The sequence below is a fragment of the Amblyomma maculatum genome, chromosome 11, assembly GCF_055883805.1.
Source record: "Amblyomma maculatum isolate TAMU_Amacu chromosome 11, ASM5588380v1, whole genome shotgun sequence".
Classification (NCBI taxonomy): Eukaryota; Metazoa; Arthropoda; class Arachnida; order Ixodida; family Ixodidae; genus Amblyomma; species Amblyomma maculatum.
This window is the reverse complement of record NC_139354.1, coordinates 73,287,643-73,307,797: the sequence shown is the minus strand read 5'-3', so window position 1 is coordinate 73,307,797 and position 20,155 is coordinate 73,287,643. Positions and strand designations below refer to the sequence as shown.

Here is a 20,155-nt window from a genome sequence, read left to right as displayed (position 1 = left end):
GTGCACGACAGCTGCTCAGGTACCAGCCTCTTCTCATTTGTTGCATTTGCAGCTCCATTTGCTCTGTAGGCATCCCTAACCGATATCTATATGGCATCAAATTTGTCATCTTTCATTTATAGTTTTTCGTACACTTTAGATGAATTGTACCACGACCACTTTTCACGACTCGTTGCGGGGGTATCATACCATTTCGCTGCCTATTTGGGACGTATCGGAGAGTATTTTTAATGATAGTCATTCATGCCCTCAACACCACAGTACGCTGCATGACCAGCGCAGCGAGGAGAAGCGGGCAAACGAGCTCTGTTTCATACACATAACCCGTTCTGAGGGGATAGGGATTGCTGTTTATTTTTCTTCATTCTGTCTCTCTCTTTCTGCTGTGTCATCCGCACAATGCCTACCACTTCTCCATTCTCGTAATCTCAATTTACTTATCTTTCACTTCCGCCACTTTGATCGCTGACGATAAATACGCTTCATCCACAGGACGGATCATGGTGAGCTTCGTATATCATACCGTAGACGTTAAGAGTTACGTAGGGACTATTCCCAGATGGTTCACAAATGAACATTTCAGCCCTGCCCTATGTCCATGACAAGATGTATTAAAGCCGTGGGTCTCTTAAGCAGCAAGGGGCTCTCTTTGATACGACTTGGCAGGTACTGACGTAGATTTTACCATTTGCTGCCGACTGGTAACTTGCTGTCAGAAATAGTTGTTTAAAGATTGTAAGCTACTGCGCTGAGCAATGAAATCTTACCAAATTGTGGAGGACTAGCGTGCTACGCTGAATTCCTAAAGGACAGAAGTTCGCGTGTTGGCTCCACAATTTATGTTTTCAGCGCAGTGGTCTTCTTTTCTGGAAGAACTTCGCGACCCTGTAGACCAATAACAAATTCTGTTTTTGACGTATTCACTATCATACTGCCATACATCCCAGTTGATTGTCCCTTCATTAGCATGCGAGGGCAAGAAGATTTCATCGCCACACCTTCTCTAATCAAGGCGCCTGAATATTTAATGTTACGCCTTAACTTCTAGCCATCTGTATGCTGCTAAAGCACGCATAATCAAATACACATTGCCTTGTGCGCGTTGGTTGACCGCTTGTCTCATTATTTTTGTCCTTGACGGTACAGTGGTGATATCGTTTAGAAGTACCGTGTGATGGGCGATTTCCAAATGCAGCGGTGCTGAGGCAAAGAAGAGCGGAAATCAGGAAAGAGAGCGAGCGTGTCAACCGTTCAACCGTGGCTGTAAACCTTCGGACTAAGAAACCCCGCAAAAGAAGTTTGTTGGTAGAGTCGTAACAACGTTTCTTTCATGGTCACTCTGCCCCATAACTGTTAATTAATTCGAGCAGACACGTATTGTTCCCTGTCCAACGCTAGGTGCCGGTCATGCTGGTGCGTAGCGTCTGAAGAATGCTTAACTAGATATGCATAGCCGATACCGAGCGTGCCCTGCGAACAGTTTTTGTAACATATGTAACTGTCTTTTATGGGGGTGCGCCAGGACCTTTATCGAAAGTATGCGCTCTTAAGAGATACGACCCGCAGCATAAGCTTCTAATAGAACCTACTTGGTCGTTATTTCTTTAGACTACAATGCATAACAACCAATTGTCAATTGTCAACCAATACGCACTAATCACAATGTAATAGTAGACGGCGCTCAAAAAAAAAAACCCTTACCATAACAAAGTTACGCCCCTCATTCGCCTTCCGACTCAGCAGCACCGCGCAGTCGAAGCTCATGCAATACATTTCAATGATCTGACGGCAGTACACGTAGCTCAGCTGAAAAGCAAAACAACGCCCTCACACTGTACGCTACAAAGTTTATAGAGCTAGCCAACGCTGCCGGATTTACTGCCGAAGCGTGTAAACACAGCGAGGTTACTGGCGCGCCTGTGTTTTCGGAGAATTTAAGCTCTTTTTGGCCGAAAGCATCCGTTCCGCGGCAAAGGAGCAATGAATTCTGCAGATATTAGATATGAATTTCCGTTCTAGGAACCAGGCAATAGTGTGCCGAGCCAAGCTTCAGGCTTAATTAGGAATCCTTATAATTCACGACCGCGAGTTTCCAACAACTTAGCCCAAAATGATACTAACTGTCGGCACTGCAGTCATTTTAGGAATTCTGAAGTCTATTGCGAAGTCGTAGAGACGCTCCTAAACATCTTTACGCACAGCCTCTTCCTCGAAGGGCGCGATGGCGCAAACATACATACATACATACATACATACATACATACATACATACATACATACATACATACATACATACATACATACATACATACATACATACATACATACATACATACATACATACATACATACATACATACATACATACATACATACACACACACATACACACACACACACATACATACATACATACATACATATATACATACATACATACATGCATGCATGCATGCATGCATGCATGCATGCATACATACATACACACACACACACACACACACACACATACATACATACATACATACATACATACATACATACATACATACATACATACATACATACATACATGCATAATTTAATTACCATTCATCAATACAGAGTATATTCTCGTGCCCGCAAAAGTGCAGGAGCGCTTGTGGGCGGGTCACGGCAATCGATGGGCGCGTGCGCCACGCCAAAATAAGCAATAATAAACTAAAGGTACACCATACAATATAGTACATGGCAAAAACACTTTCACGTAGCATGATGTGCAGAATTACTAAACAACCACTTTTGTGCTTCTCGATGAACTTGAGCAAGAGACGACCACTGTACAATTTCATTTGGCAATCTATTAAACTGATAGAGAACGGAATAGGCACGACACCTTTTTCCTTGTCGGTGCTCTCTGACCCGACCGTTACAGCAAGTAATGTACGTCGCCGCCCAAGTACTGCTGACTCTTCATACAGATGGAATGTCGCTTAGTTCAACCTGCGTGCACTACGTCGCCTCTGATGCCCATCACACATGCGAGCCTCGACTGTTTTCGCCTGATGACGGCCCACTTATTTAAAATGTTTTTTTTTTGTTTTCTATTCTACGACGCGATTTTGTTATGACAAAAAAGCGGCCACCCCAAGGGGCACTGCACATAAAGCCAATTAGACAGGTGCCACAAACGGACGCGAATACTTTTATCCCGCAATTTTTACTAATCATTATTGCCTGCCAAGTATTTTATATTTACGATACATCTTAACTTTACAATAAATGGTCAAGTTCAAAATCACATCAAGCTAGCTTACCATTAGACCTTGTGTAAATTTTTCCGTTAGGCAGCCTTGATCCAATCTTGTCACTGGAAACATATGGTTCCATTTATTAAATAGGGGCACGGAGCAGGCGTCGAAAACCACTGTTAACAAGTCACGTTCGTCGTTAACTAAACCACGCCAAAAATTACTGTCATTGAAATGCACATCTAGACGCTTAGCGCAGAAGTTGTTATTCGCATTACATCAATAAAAAACTTTATCCCCACTACTTATCCTGTCGTCTTTTCTGCAGTTCAAAAATATCGCAGACTTACCACCCATTGCCAGCTTATTGAACCGAATTTCGCTGTTTAATTTCAAAAGACTTCCCAACAAAATTCCACGAGAATGATAAGAAATCGTTCTTTGGTAGATTGGCAGCAGTGGTACCGTTTTACGAAAGAGAGGAAACTAGCACCGCGATTAATCTAGATCGCATAGAATCTGCATAGGAAAATCGGCGCACATTAAAGATGTTGGCTGTTTTGAAAAGTAGCGCATCTGGCAATCGCGTGCCTAACTATACGGAAGGCTGGCACAGACCATTTGCGTTGTCGAGATAAGGCCTCGGCTTGATGTTCGCTACTGCACCACAATCAGATAACCAGTAGCGCAGAACAAAGCTGGCAGTATTTTTTGCCCCGTGCATTACCAAAAGAAAATGGGAAGAAATGCTATTCTCTCAAAAAAACCTTAGCTTTTCAGTACAGGCAGGTCTAAATTATTAGTTTAGAACATTTTCCCGGCCGCTTCAAATGCACGTGTATAAAAATCTTCAATATGTATTGGAAGAAAGATTTAAAAATTAATCAATACGCGTTCATAGTTAGAAAGGCGGGGTTGCGAGAAGGCTGTGATATGTTAATAAGACGAGTGTTATGTGTTACATGGAGTGGCATATTTTGCATGCGCCATCATGTGCAATGCTAGAGGCCTTTTTCTTTACTTGTTGCAACTTAGAAACGGGCTCTTTTTTTCACAAATAGCACTAATTCTTTATTAATGGCGTAAAATGCAGTCGGAATATGAAGATTACGTATTTATGTGTTGTATTCAAAACACTTGCATCTTACTTGGTCAAAAGCAGGACGATGTCATCGTCTTCAAATATACTTTCTTCTTCCATCAGGAATTTTGAAATGCCATTGACGGACGAATGTTTGTCCACTACATCATTCAAATCCGGGAAATACTTAAGAAATGAGGCCTCTCGCTGTTTCTAAAGAAAAAAAACACCATTTGGTTAAATATCTTCTACACAACAGTGCTGTTAATTTCCTATTTTTCCTATCAACAGCAATGCTGATAGAGTAAACATAGACTTGACCAATAATACGTTTGCATTACTTAGAGTTCAACGTCACGGTGCAGTTAGCCATAATCTGCATAATTTAAGTGTGAAAAAAAGCGGCTCCTCAATAATGGCTTCATATCCTAAAGGTGCAAGAAGCGGCTGCTTGGTACTAACATTGTTGCTCTGTTTAAATAATTTTTTTTCACATCAACCACACTTGACGTTTTCTGTATAAACACTATACAGCTGCGCACTGCGAACCAGCCGCGGTGGTGCAGTGCTTAGATGCCCGAATAATGCAGGAGTATCCAGATTCGATCCCGATCGCCGGTGGCTGCGTTTCGAAGTAAGTGAAACGAAGAGGCATCCCTGTGCCGTGCAATGTGGTTGTTGTTGTGGCGACTGTAAAAAGAAGGAAAAGAAAATGCACAGGCCTGCTACTGGCTCTGTAGCTGAGCCACATCGCTGCTTTGTGCGGATAGAGAAAATAGAAAAGAAATGAAGAAAAAGAAGAGGGAGAGATGAAGACACGCGTCGCAACAGCCGTCATCCGCCAAAATATTGGTGGTGAGTGCAACGACGACCCATAACAGATGCAATCACCAGTTGCAGGATAGCCCCCACCGCAAGCCCCTTTCGCTGTGCAATGTCAGGGCGCGTAAAAGATCCCCAGGTGGTCGTAATTACTCCGTAACCCTCCACTACGCCTTCTCTTTCTGTCTTGCCACTTTCACTCCCATCATCGTCTCTTCCTCTTCCCTTACGGCGCGGGTAAGGCATCCACAGAAACAAGTGTGACGGATACTGCGCTTTCCCTTCCTATGAACCAATTATCTGCGCACTGCAAAGAAAACTTCTGGTTATTCCGGAGTACCATATTAAAAAGAATGTCCTCAGAAAGGCATCTAAGGGGAAGGTCGATTCGTTCTTGTTGTTTGATGTAGCACGCAATGATGAACAATGATGAATTCGCACTGACAGGCTGGAAGGAAGAGGTGAGGCATAGATACAAGCGGTGACTAGTGATGAAAGGGTTGAGTTAGAGGCTAACGTCTAAGGTCGGTTCAGGCTATCAGGAACGCGTATATATTTTATGGAAAATAAAAGGCAGCAGTGTCAGTGAGAAAACTGAGCAAAACACAAATCTAAAATAAGTTAGGCATAATAAATACCGTGATATCTTTATTCAAGTGCTCTAAAAATCTGTCTCTGATTCTGAAGAACACTTGAGCATTAGAATGCAGTCTTATATAGCATCAGAATGCTAACATAATGACTGTTCAGCCCAGTTAGCGAGTTCGAGATGTGAAGAACTTGTCCACCATGCAGCAAAATACTATGATCGCTAAAACAAGCGAATACGTTCACCATAACGCAATCACCAAGTCCCCGAAGATTTTTTGTTAGTACATTTGGAATGTTTCGAGAAATGCGCTCATTACATTTCCAGTCATTTCCACTCAAAGAAAGTTGATGATGCTTTGGCATTTAGATGATCTTACCATGAAGGTGACGCCGAACAAACTGTTCCTCAGATTCTGCGGTGTTTTAAGTTAAACTTATTGATTTAAATTAGAATACACGGTTTTCGACAGACACCAAATAAGGCGTCTAGTTTTGACACTCGTGCTCTCTGAAACATATCTGCGCTTGATGTACTTCCAGCGCTTATACAAGAGCCTCTGCCCTTCCCGGCTGCCCATTCAAAGAGTTAGGTACTGGACGCCAATATTTTCTACGAAATCCGCTTAGATGTGGTCACGGCGCGAGCATGAAACCAAATCCATTTTGGCGCGCATACATTAGGCTAGCCAGTGCAAGATGCACGGCAGTCGTGTGTGTAGCAGAGCCATTAATCGCTGAAAGCAGCATTCAGAAGCACAAAAACAAATGAAGAACTAGCTGATAAGAATACTACCCGGATCTCCTAAATCCAATGAGTCTCCCACAACGTGAAAAGCCTTGCGATCACAAAGTGTGTGGAACCTAATTTAGAAGGGCTGTCCAAGAGAGTGAACCAAGAAATTAAAAACAAGGCCTCTCATAACATATATCTAGTGATTTCTGTCAACTGCTATCGTGGTACTTTCGACAAGATTACATTGTCGTGGAGCCGCTTTAACACCGGGTAAACAGATGCTGCATTAGGGAAAGGCACCTCGGACACACAAAAGCTATAAAAAAACAGTCTCGCCGAAATAAGAGAGAGAGAGAGAGAGAGAGAGAGATATTTTAATGGCAACAGGAGATGTCTGCCTGGTGGTAAGCCTAGCATGCTACTCCTGATGAGGGTTGAGGGATGAGGGTGACAGATTGTGGGAGGGGAAGGGGAAATAAATGAGAAATAAAAAGAGAATCGGTGTCGCACACTTTCACACGCACATAAGAACACACAGATGAGTTTTAAAGGGTATTGACCAACCATGTGTTCTTAAGAAAAGTTAACTTTCATACGCACATAATCACACACAGATGAGTTTTAAAGGGTATTAATCAACCCTGTGTCCTTCAGAAAAGTTAGTAAGGCCTTGGTAGCTCGCGCAGCAGACGATCCGTCGCACCAAGGACCCAGGACATGTTCAAGGCGCAAGGTTGTTTCTTTAGGTAAGCTTAAATTATTGCGCAGTGTCCTGCGATGTGCAGTAAACCGTTGACAGGAGGTTACCAAATGTTCAAATGTTCAAAATGTACCAAATGGCCGAAACAAGGGCGACATATTGCGCTTATTGCGAAAATTTTCCGGCTTTTTAGAACAGAACCACTATTACAACGTGATACAAATATGAGACCTCATGGCTAATATCTGTGTCATTTCAAATCGGCTAATATGGGGACGGACGCATCAGCCAACCATCTGTGGCTGTAATTCAAGAGGTCTCATCTTTCTTAATCAGTGCTGGTATATGATAGTTTGCGAATGTAGATGTGCTATATTAATTTTTCACAGTGAATGTCTGAATTTAGCATTTTCATGCCCTGCATCTTTATATTGCTTTCTTCATTCTCAAATAAACAATCTCTTTCATCCCAGTTTTCACAAGTACTTAGACTGGACAATTACCGGTCTCTGACGTAGTGAATGTCATATCTTTCGCGTGGTTAATACGAGGTTTTTGAGTACCATTTTTTGGCAATCTATTAGAGATACTGAGAAAAAAAGATTGTCGTATAACTTTTCTGCCGGCTTATTACTAACCGCGGTTTGTTTGAAGCACTGGCTTCTTGTACGCTTCAATAAAAACAACTTTAAAAAAGGGGGCAAAAACTAGCCCAGCAACACACTCCTTCATTAGAGACGTATACAAGGCGGTCATTGTTTGTGCGTCATTTAAACTTCCCGCAATAGTAATTGGCAGTGTCTCGACAACCATGTATTGAGGATAGCTCATTTCGTTTGTTCTTTGAAGTTAGCTTGTTCGTTCACGCATTAGTTTGCCCCATCGTTATTTCGCCCGCTCGACATTCACTAGTTCATTCCCTAGTGTGATCACTACTTTGCTAATTCAGTCCCTGTAGCATTTTTTCAAATTTGTTTACGCATCACAGGATTGGCCTTTCATTTCCTCTGTTATCTATATTGTTCGCTCAGTTGTTTACAAGGAAGTGATTTGTTTGCTCGTTCGTTTGTTACTCAAAAAGGCAGAATTTAGGCTATTTAGTCTTTGGTCTCTGATAAATCATCGGACTGCTCCGTAGCGGAAGTTACCTGAACTGTGGAGACAGTCACGGCTTCATTGAAGTAACAAAGTAGTGGGGATAAATTTGAACTTTCCAAGGTCACTGAAACGTTTTCCGTTATCCAGCCCCAATATGGATTAGCGGGTGCAAGGATATGAGTGAAGAGTCGGATAAAATATAGTCCTGAGTAATAACTCAGCGAGTGACACTCGAACATTTCCGAATGGTGATGACTCATTGATATCGCATAGAAATTATCGAACCGGATCAAACATGTAATTGGCGGAAAATCTATTCGTGTTGTGGAAATTCACGGGATAAGCCAGTTTTGAGCGGTTTATGGCGGGAAGTGGTGGAAAGCGCTAAGGGACGCCATCGCATTTCCACAATGGAGGAAAAGAACTAGAAAACTAACAAGTAAGTATGCTAGTTACAAGGACGCAGAAATAAAGAGCATTAAGCAACAGGTGAAAAACACAAAAGGTAAAAACTGGATAAATTCGATGGAAAAAAAAAACAGTGTGGAATTATACCGAAAGTGGGAAATGCAGATCAGGAAGGAAGATTTCTTTGATAAGTCAAGAGGCAGTGCCCTACGTTTTGAAGCTAGATCAGGGTGCCTTAGAACACGCAGCTACAAAAAGAAATTTAACAGTGGAGATGACGCATGGTGCTGTATGTGGAAACTCCAGTGAAACAATTGACCATATTATACTCGAATGCAATGGGATCCATCCGGAAGTTGGTGCAGGCGCAATCACTGTTCCTGAAGCTCTGGGGTTTAGAGATAACAGTGGCCGGGTGAATAAACCGGCGGTGGAAACTAGCAAAAAACGGCTGGAAGATTGGTGGCTTAAAAGCAGAGAAGTGACATAATGTTAGTAATGTAGGAGCAAAATTTAATAAATAGAATGATGGTTTAGTTAAACATTCTAAATCAATAATTAAGATATAGGGAGAAAAATGAGCATGATAGCTACTGCTACCACCCCGTTTCAAAGGGGACGCTCCTATATTCCATTCCATCCATCCATCCCATGGAAGGCCAGATTAGCAAGTCCATAAGGTTTTTAATCGTTGTGCCGGTTCACCTAATCAAACGCGGCCATGTTTTGCGGGATGCTGTATTTTGAACTGTGAGAGGACTGAACTGAGAAAGTGTACTAACCGAACCGGTACAATGAGATAACCACGACACTCTGGTCGGGTAGAGTGCTGTCCACTCTTCCGCAGAGTAGCATAAACGGTAATACTGACCTTTTATTCGCTATGTTCATTGATAGGAATAAAAAACCAAGTATTATTAGCACGATAAAAAATAATTCTTCACCTAGCATCTCTATTGATTGCTATGATCCCAGGGAGATTTCACTTGGCAACGAGGTGTTAAGGCTACGAGACGATGGCAGTGATGATCCTGGGGGCGACGGAAATAGATTTATTGCTACACGATTGCCTTTTACGGCAGAGATGCGCCGGGCGTAATATTCTGTTTGCTATCGCAACGGTTCGGTTCATGTATATCTATTTTCCTCCAAGGACTTTGCAATTCTCAGGAGAATATAGCAAATGTCTTACCGACAAAAAAATCACGCCAGATACTGCAAGCTGCAGGTTGAGAGTGTCACGATCAAATGTTTCGTACAACCAGTTCACCTGTGTAGTTTATAAAAGGACATGACATAAGGGAAACATTGAAAGTAGAAGGAAATATTGATCCTGGAGACGACGAATATACTGCACTAAACGTTGCTCTTGCACGATTTTACTGCTGACAGGAAACACCTGCTTCAGTGCAGAGTATAGAAAGAAATTGAAATAGAGACATCAGCCGATGCTTATAAATTAAAAAAGACGCAATTTAATCGGTAATTCGATAATTTCTACTCTACCGGAATACTGTGTGTGGAAACAACGCTAAAAGACATTAAAGCAAAAAAAAAAAGAATGAAGCCTAGAACTGTTGGCCAACATAAAGTATTAAATATACATATTTATGTTTCTTCTTTGTTTCTGAGCTTAAGAATATTAAAATATATGACTTCGAAACAAGAAGCAACATATCCACAGATGTTCCTTAGAAAAACGTGTACCATTTTACTTTTACATTCATGAAATCACCGATTGGGTTCTCTGGTTTTTCTTGACAACTCCTTATATGAGCACGACAGCTAAGTGTGTGAACTAATGAGAATTCTACGCCTTTAAGTGATTATTGTGACAAAATATCATCTGATATAACACAATATTCTCCAGTTTCTTCAAAAACTGAACCCACGTTTCCGTTCTTGCTGTTTTATGTATTCGGTTCGATCAAAGGAAATATTTAAAACCATTTTTTGTAGATAAGAGGCCCAGATCATTCCCATGAACATCAACGTTAGTAACAGACACATTGTTTTTAGTAGGTGACAGATAACACGTGAACAGTTGGTCGATAATATTAGCTGACACAATTGTTACTAAGCCCTATATATTAGATACTTTACAAATAAAACCCAGGAAAGGTACAGCGCAAAAAGTCACAAGACGAAAGGAACAAGACGGACAGATGTGCGCGTCTTCTTCCTTTCGTCTTGCGCCTTTTTGCGCTGTACCTTTCCAGTACAAACCAATACCAACTTGCCCAATTGTCTACACTTCTTCAATACAGTTAAAATACCTGTCAATTGGTAAACAAAAGTATTAGTTGATCATCTCTTTCTCGAGCGAATAACGGGAAGCTGCATTCTGTTCAAGCCAAAACACAGTCATTGCAGGTCGTTGCAAAGAGCAGAATATCTATGTGCTTAATCTCTATTTCTCACCCAATTTTCGCAAATGAAGGATTCAAAAATGCAACTTATATATTTTTGAGCTAATATTGAGGCTTGGTCCTGCATGGATATAAAACGGTAGTATGCAATACGTATTGGGTATCGGCGTCAGTGTTTAATCCGTTCCTGCATTGAAATCAATCGGTAGTATACAATACGTATTGGGTATTGGCGTCAGTGTTTAATCCGTTGCGGAGACACATAGACGTCTGGTTACGCAATGAGACGCCGCTGCGCTGGTATGGCTGCAGCGCAAAGCCATTTGAAACATCTAAAAGTGGGGTTATTACTGCTGTTCCACCTTCAGAAGAACGCTTTCATTTATAATATGCACTCGACATCACACCGCCTGGTAGAACTTCTCAGAAAATAACCAGTTGACAATCTGTTTTATTCGCGCAGAAATTTAAGCGATATTCACCTAACCATGAATCAAACCCCATATCTATACCCCTAAGATGAAATGTAGGGGATTGCTGCATCGTAAATTAAAACAGTCACATATTGTTAATATACGCAAAAGGCGTTCTTTAACGTATTCTTTCAAGCTTTAGCAGGCAGTACGAGTATTTTAACTAGACATGTGTTCCAAAGGCTGCCTAATGAGGGAATATAATCTCTGATCATGTAGCTGGCACGAAATGAGTACTATAATTTGTAGATGAACCGAGCACACCTCCTTCCATTGTATCATAGTCTATTCCTATTCAGATACAAATACCACAGAGCGAAGGCCGTAGTGAAGAAAAGCGTAATTCCCCTCAATTGAACAGTCATTATTCGATTGCTCCAAAATATCTGCCTTGAAAGTCCTATTTTCATAAACGTTTACAGAAAATTGCGATAAAGGAGCACTGCCTTACTACTTTTATTCCGTTTGGGTTTGTTTTCATTCTCGTACGGAACGTAAAAAGTGTTATTATGCACAAAATTGAGATACACCCACCACATAGGAAAATTCAGTTTTCTCTTTTGATGATATCTTCCTCGAAATTTCTAATACTTTATATAAGTCAATTGTTGAAAAACATATGTCGTGTATTATTTACGAAATACCAGATTTCTGTTTTCCAAAAATTGAATCTCTGCACAGTGCCCACTTTTTTATAATGCCCAATATTCACAAAGGCAGATTGTTTGTTGTGTGGGCTAATTTTGTCCTAAACCTTACTTTCGTCTCAAAAATTCAGACACGCTCTGGAACAATGAAAAAGAGCGAGACATGTACACGAGAGAAGGGAGAAATAACGGTCGCTATGTATGAATGCAACAGCCGAGTTGAGAGGTGTTTTCCTATCCTAACAATTCCTCTTGGTCTTTATTTTATCTCCCTTATATGTTTTGAGTAAGCTGCGATGAAAATAATATGAATTGTTGAATAGTAGCAGTCATTTATTTGTGCGTCCTTCTCCTGACGCTTTTGTTTCGTTCTGACTTTTAACGGTGACTTGCACCGAGTAAATTTTCAGCCAGATTAGCCTTTTGAAATGTGCTTCTCTAAATTATTACTTTTCTTACACTACAGGGGATTTCTGGGTTTTAGAGACGTACATTGTTTTGGGAGGAGGTGTAGGTCAATTTGATCTTTGAACTGTTAGTTGTGCAGCGAAGGGATATAAAGAAACGAAATCCCACTACATGCTAACTACAAAAAACATCAGGTGTCAGAAATTTTAAATGCGAAAAAAATTCAACTCACAAGGTAAACAAATACCTGCAGATAATCCATGAGATCAACTTCAGAGCCAGTCCTTCGTTCTTTAAATTCGGCTGCGTATGCGCTTGTAATAAGCACTCTGGTTTTTACTGTGATGCTTGTGCCTGTAAAAAAAAATATTTTCCACTACGTATCCAATAACTCCTCTTTCTCTCAAATATGGCTCTAGAAGGCTGATTATATGAAGTTTAAAGGATGTCCATGCAACGACGTAGAAGGATGGGATAAATATATCAGTCGGCCATAAATATTTAATAGCGGTCAAACCAAAGTTATACAGTGAGCAGTTGAGTAAGAAACTACGCTGATAAACCCATACTATAGCGCCTCATGGGTACTTATATAACGCAATGAATTTTGGCTGAGTTACACAACGCGCAATATAGTGGTATTGGAAAGATTAATATGACTCTTATCAATCTAGTGCTGTCCCCTCGAGGTAAAAAACAACGTTGACAAGCATGAGTTTTGGGTCCTATCGATTAGAAGTTTCCGACAAGTCCGTAGTTGCGCTGTCATTGTTCGGCATCAGCATTGTCCGTACCAGTGAAAAGGCAAGTGTCGCATGGTCGGCTGATGATGACCGACGTGAAGAACCCTATTTCTTGGATCGAGCGTAGTATTCTGATGCATCACAGGAGAGCAGGCACCATCTGCCGAGTTCCGTCTTGTGCTGTTTGAAGCACCTGCCACCCCTCAACGAAATAGGTCAAAATAATGGCTGTGTGTTCACAGATATTTAAAAGAGAGTCGCAATCCGCATAACAGCGAGGAGCACCGGAGGATCATCTTTCGTCGCCTTCTAGGCCTCCTTTCTAGATGACGCAAACAAGGAAACACTTTTTTTCGGTTTAATTAAACAATACTACGTCTAACACATCAAACCATACATTCATTTGTATAGTCTACAAAATATCACATAAAACTCTCGACTAGAAACAAAGCGTCTTATTTTTGCACTCTAAATGAATGCTGTGTGAAGTTTAACGAGAAAGATTACGAAACGCATTAACAAAACATTATTATTGCTTCCCTTGCAGTCGGATAATCTTCAGATAAAGAGTACAAGATGGATCTCTGGTAACCTGCATTTAACTTCCAACAGTGGCAGTGAACCTTATTTTGTAGGGCATATTTATAATTGAAAACATTTACTAATATTTAACAATCGCCTTTTAGAATTAATTAGATCCCTAATAACAAAGAAGTTGAATTAGCTATTCTGCTGGATACTTTCAAAGTCACTCACAGCAGTATTGTTGACTAACACATGATGCACACTAGCATCGTGTGTATATCGCCGCAATGGTTATCAGTGCTTTTGCCAAAAGCGAAAATATAAAAGTGGAGGCAGCATCGCTTCTGCTTAAAGAAACAATATCTTGTGAAGTGGTCGAGGAATACATGGCAACAACTTTTCTGCATCATATAGAGGTCCCCATCTGGCGTCAGTAATAATTTTTTAGCATTTTTCTAAATATTGTAGATATGCATCACGAATTTATAGATATGGTTTTAGCAGGTGGCATTCACATAAATATGATTTAAACTCACAACAAAAGGATCTCCCGTTTTCAAATTGAAAAAAAAAAACGGCTTATTTAACCTTGGAGCAAAGTACATAAAAACAAATTGAAACTGTGTTTTCTTCATTAGGTGTGCACTGTACAGAAATTGACACCAATGTAATAACCGCAGCGTTGTTTACACCGACATTGATGATCAACTTCGAACATTTATATTAATTAACAGCCGGTGCATCTTAACCAAAAGAAATGGCTAATTATTTATACACAGTCTAAACATGATAAAGCCCTTCCCTCATTTTGCTGTGCTATTAGCGAATAGACAGATTGATGTATTTCAGGCGGACAATAGTGATACTATATTTACGGTAATTTCATCACTGCATTTCGGACTATATATGAAGCCCACTTTCCACTAAAGAAAGTGGCCGTGCCATTAAGGGCTAGGAAACATTGGATAGCGTCTGAGTTGCTCCAAATTTTTAGGCATAAGAATAGCTTGTACGCACACTTCGTAATAAAAAACGATGAAAACTTGTTTGCGCAGTTCAAAAAGTACCGAAACAGTCTGACATTAAAACTGAAGGTCTTTCGAGAAGCTTACTTTAAAAAGATATTTTGGAGCTCGACAGAGCCCCGACGAGATGTTATCTAGAACACATTATATTCCATATTTCCACCAAATGTCCCTGATTACCTTGATAACATTAAGCTTGATGCAAAGCATATTTATATCACTGGCTTAGCTGACGCTTTTAACAACTTGGTTCTCAACATTCCTCTCAGAGTCAAATAGGCGACATTTGGATCGCATTGCATTCTTGAATGAAAACAGCCCTTCATCACTTTTCTAGGGTCCGACAAACTGCGCAGGAGATGTTTCGTGTATAAACACAAATAACAATAGCAACTCAGGGAACTTAAGTAGCCTCCAAACGGCGAACATTAGACATGTTCTTCACATCACATGCCCCGATATTACGCACATTTAAAATCTTATATTATCTACCGCTCTATTTCCGAAGGCATTGCAAAGCGCTTGAGTGATACCGATTTTCAGAAGTAGCAACAATTATTTATTTCAAAATGACCACCCTATGTCTAAATTACCAGTATCCCTAAAGGTATATGGAAGCTATAGCACTCTAATGCCATTTTTAACAAGCATATTCTTCTTGACTTTCAACTTGGTTTTCAAAAGAATTGATCTACAGAAAAGAGTACTACTTACTCAAAAAGAAATAATAATAGACAAGTTAAAAAATAAGGAGCTAGTTACAGGCATACTTACATATTTTGCAAAAGCATTTGATTTCTTAAGTCACAAATTTCTTGTCAATAGCACGAACGCGAAAAATCACTACACATAACAAAATCATACCCCTCACCTAGAACACAGTATGTACACTTTAAAGTTTGATTGTCTTCAGTACAGAGTATTTACGCAGGAGTTCCCTGGGGAAGTATAATAGGTCGGATTTTATACTTATTTTTATCCAAAATGATCTCGTGCAATGTGAAGATGGTAGTAAATTTGTATCCTAAGTAGATGATAATTCAATGTTCTTATCAGTGAAACCAGTAGGTGATATTGAAGGAAAAGGAAACAAAAAATTTAAGCATTGCCGGCAGATTAATTTTGAAAAGAGTAAAGAGTGTTGCACTTTCCAAGAGAGGAAGGTAATATTTAGCTCACTCAATGTGTGTTTAAACCATGATTCTGTGGAGATAGTGGATTCTGTCCAAATTATTTTTGCGGTATTTTCGAAGCACTTGATTTGGAATCATCATGTTGATTATATCAGATCCAAAATATATTTAACTCTTGAAGTAACACCGCACCTGCTCGCTATTCTTCCTAATAAAATTGGGCTTTTAGTTCATAGCCCTGGATGACTGTATAGCTATACTGCATTACATTAGCGGCACCACTGGTATCCCTAATTTGACCAAGTTGCAGTTTCCTTCATATATGGTCGACCGCAAACATGAAATTGCCTAAAGGAAGGCACATTGAGCTTAGGCGCAACTGTGGCCAGATTAGTGTACCAGTGAATCTGGCACCACACTGCTCTAGGTGCAAAGACTGCACACCCTATTTCTATGAGACTACCGCCTCGCTAAAATCAAGGAATTTTCTACCAAGGAAGCTGTGGGAGGCTTAGTGAATTGAAGCTGGAAAAGAAGGTTGATGAGTAAGTAGCCCTACTGTGACGCTATGTAAGCAAGAGTAGGAATTCTTGAAGTAAAGAAGTGAAAACTTATTTTTTTTTTTCCAAACGTGACACGTGCGCTACTGTATCGATTGCACCGTTGCCGACTTTGATTGCTATTATGGAATGTTTGAACGTCCTGAGATTATACATGCGTGTATGCCACAATAAAATTTTAAATGAGTGTTTGCGCTCCAGTTTTTTGTTTTTTTTCTGTTCTGTCAAAGTTTTTAAAAGCGCAGTAGTGTTTGAGGAAAAGGCATTCCAGAACTTGACCTTAAAAAAGCTTTTAATAAAGAAGCGCACTACACGGTACTAAAGCAGCTGGTAGAACTCAACCCAGGAAGGAGAGTGTTTAATTATATCAGAAACTTTGTGAAGGACCGCAAAGTAAAATTTAAAGAGGATCTATTACTATCCGATCCGTTGAAACTCGGGAACAAGGGCACAACTTAGGGAGCGATCTTATACTGCTTTCTGCTTAGCCTTGCACACTTGAGGCTGCCAAATACACTCACCGCCATTAGAAACTTAGAACTTCTACGCTGATGATATTCCTGTATGGATCAATGAAGGCTGAGATGGAAAGACAGGAAAAGATCGACAGGTGGTTTCCAGGGCAGTTGAAGTTGAGGCAACGAAAGCGGGGCTCGAGTGCTCACCGGGCAAAACAGAAGTGTTGGTCATTAGAAGATGCAAGGCAGAAGACAGAACCTCGACTATTACGATAAAAATGCAAGGTAGTGATGTTAAAGAAGTCAAAGAGAAAAAGATTTGGAATAAGGAGGAGGAGGAAAATGAGGAGGAAAGGCCGGGAGGTTAATCCGTAAAAGAAACCGGTTTGCTACCCTGCACTGGGGGAACGGGATGAGTGGCTATAAAAGTCGTGAGAGGGATGGGTGATGTTAGTACAGTCACATCACAGACATGTCACATCACATCGTGAAAGTCATATAATGGAACATAACAGCAAAATCATAGTCTTTCGAATAGGCTTGTGCTTTTCATTGAGCGGAGCAGTGCCTGGGAGGACTTCACCGCAGACGATCGCCATGACCAGGGAACTAAAATTTTAATTTCAGTCAATGGGCGTCCATTTAGATGCTCCAGCGCACGGCATATACACTGTCTTTCCTCACTGTATATGAGGCACTCACGACAAATGTGGCCTATAAACTCGTCGCACCCACAGTTTGTACATGCAGGGCTGTTTTCCATACCTATCATAATAAAATACGAGTTTGTGAATGCTACACCAACCCACAAGCGGCCCAGCAAAGTTTCTTCGCGTCGGGGTAGGCCAGGTGGAAGCCAGGTGTGAACTCGTCCGCCCGAAGATTGCCCGCTATGCCGCTGTGTCCTGGAAGCCATTGTAAGATGATGTCATGTCCTTCATTAATTGCATAGTGATGAATATGTCGTATTTCCGCAACGAGTTGTCCATGGGCTCCACGGCGAAGAGCCGCTTTTAAGGCTTCCATGGCTGCTTTTGAGTCTGCGGAAATAGACCACCGCTGGGGTATCTGCTGACTGATATGCATACTCGCGAAACGAAGAGTGGTTAGCTCTGCAGCCATTGAAGAAGTCTGGCAAGTTGTCCTAACCCTTATTTCTGTATTAATTGAGGGTGTGACCATGGAGCCAGAAGAACTCACGGCATTCATGATTTGCATGGTGCTCATAGAAGTATTCAGGAGAGATTTGTTTTAGTTACGTCGGCGATAGATCGACCTTCTTCCTGATGCCGGGTATTGAAAGAAGAGCGTGTGGTTGATGCATGCTCCATAGTGGAGATGGCGGTCTAGATGCGGGTGTAAACTGGGACGGCAGAATAGCACGATGCGCATCAACGGTCTCTGTAAAAGATGTACGTGGCCTGGTAATAGGAAGACTGGCCAAATGATCACAGGGAGCCCGGGAGATGTGTCGGAGATTTTGCCCTCAGGGCGTCAACTGTTAGGTATGTAGCTATGGGATGCTCACAATTAAAATAGTAACAGTCGTAGAGGCACATTTTGGCAATCCCAGGCAGGTTCGCAGAGAATAAGCTTGAATTCTCTGTAAATTCCTAAGTTGGTTTTCCTGATATTTCTAAGTGCAGGAAAACTGTACCGAAGAAATCCCATAAATAATGCACGGTATAGTTGGAGCATCTACCGTACGGACGCTCCCCATGACTTTACCCCAATAAAGGCAAATACGTGATCAATTGCTTGTCAGCCTCTTTTTTATGAATGAAATATGGGGAGTCCACGAAAGATTTCGGTCATAATCCCTCCCAAAAAGTGATGGCTGCTTTAATAGGATATACCTAATAAACCCAGTAAGGCGAACTCGCTAGAAGAAATCATAGAATCTTTCCACCAGGCACAAAGGTGAAATAGTTGAATCGCTTATCGAAAAAAGGCAATTAAATAGCACGATCCCTTCCAAATTATTAACGAGTTCATACTAAACATAATGACGTCCAGGGGGAGGGAGTCAAAAGTTTCCATGCCGCAGGTTTTGCTTCTGGTCAGCATATTCTGGCACGTGAGATCCCATTAAAGCTATAAATTATCTCAGAGGTTAGAATAATGATTCTTCTACCCTCCACATGTATTTTGAAATTTGGGGCCATCGTAGCTGCCTGACTATACTGCTCAGAAGTAGAACCTGTGGCCTTGGAACTTTTGATCACCCCTGTATATGCTCCCGTATTTATTCGCACTTAAGGCCAATGTAGGGAAGGTCGATGCTATCATCAGGTCGGCTCACAGAACAGCTCTAGAGCTGCCTCGTTTCACAGCCAACGAGAAACTGACCGCTGACCCAATACCACAATTACACCGCACTTGTGCTACAAACTAGGGAGAAGAATATGCTCACGCAGCTCATTCTCCAGAGAGCAACAGGAGATGTGGGGAAAAATGCAAACCCGTTAATTTCCAGACAGATTCATTTTTTTCGAATTACCTTGAGTCAGAAATTAACTCCTCCTGAGCTTTTAGGTGAAATAACATCGTTAAGGCGTATGTTTTGGACTGTTTGGCCAGTTCATCGTACCAGAGAACTTATGCCTCATCCCTCTTATTCATCCCTCGACGCTTGGAACGGCGGCAACCAGGAGATTCAATCCCAAGACGTGGCTTGGGCGTCTGGCGCCCGGGATATTCATGGTATCATAGGCATGCGCAGAAAACCTTCCCAACCCTCACCTTTTCTTTTTATAATTAAGTTGTTCTTCTTCGTCTGTTTCCTCTTAGCCTGCAGTAACTTGTTTCTTTTTCGGTGTTCACATCAATATTATTGTTGACCTTGTATGACGCTTCTATTATTGAGACGATCGCAATTTAATTTGCTTTGTTTTAAAAGCACCAAGAGTGTATGATGTTTATGATTTCTTTCTTTATAGGTCAGCGTTAAGCGCTTTTATGATTTTATTGCCCGTTTCCTTCAGTTTATTTTAGTGTTTCACTTTTTTTTATCTCACCCCTTTTCAGGAATTTTCCACAAGGTTTGATGGAACACCTCGTCAGTACTGTACTAGCGCTGCTTGCTTAACCGCATTCCAACTTGAATAAGCTGCCATTCTCGATTCCGCGCATAAGTATGTCTGAGTAGAAC

At 41.0% G+C, this 20,155-nt stretch overlaps 1 protein-coding gene and 1 pseudogene across 1 annotated transcript in view; both read right to left on the bottom strand.

Moving 5' to 3' along the window:
• LOC146174160 (uncharacterized) overlaps positions 1–20,155 on the bottom strand; it is a 268,166-nt pseudogene that overhangs the window by 125,440 nt on the left and 122,571 nt on the right.
• The window catches only part of LOC146174161 (venom metalloproteinase antarease-like TserMP_B), an 80,200-nt gene that overhangs the window by 50,246 nt on the left and 9,799 nt on the right, over positions 1–20,155 (bottom strand). Inside the window, exons 2-5 of the mRNA XM_084584258.1 lie at positions 12,808–12,914; positions 9,856–9,933; positions 4,379–4,524; positions 3,297–3,349 (exon numbers count right to left, since the gene is read on the bottom strand). Of these exons, the coding sequence (XP_084440384.1) occupies positions 3,297–3,349; positions 4,379–4,524; positions 9,856–9,933; positions 12,808–12,914 (384 nt within the window). The remainder of the gene's footprint in view (positions 1–3,296; positions 3,350–4,378; positions 4,525–9,855; positions 9,934–12,807; positions 12,915–20,155) is intronic.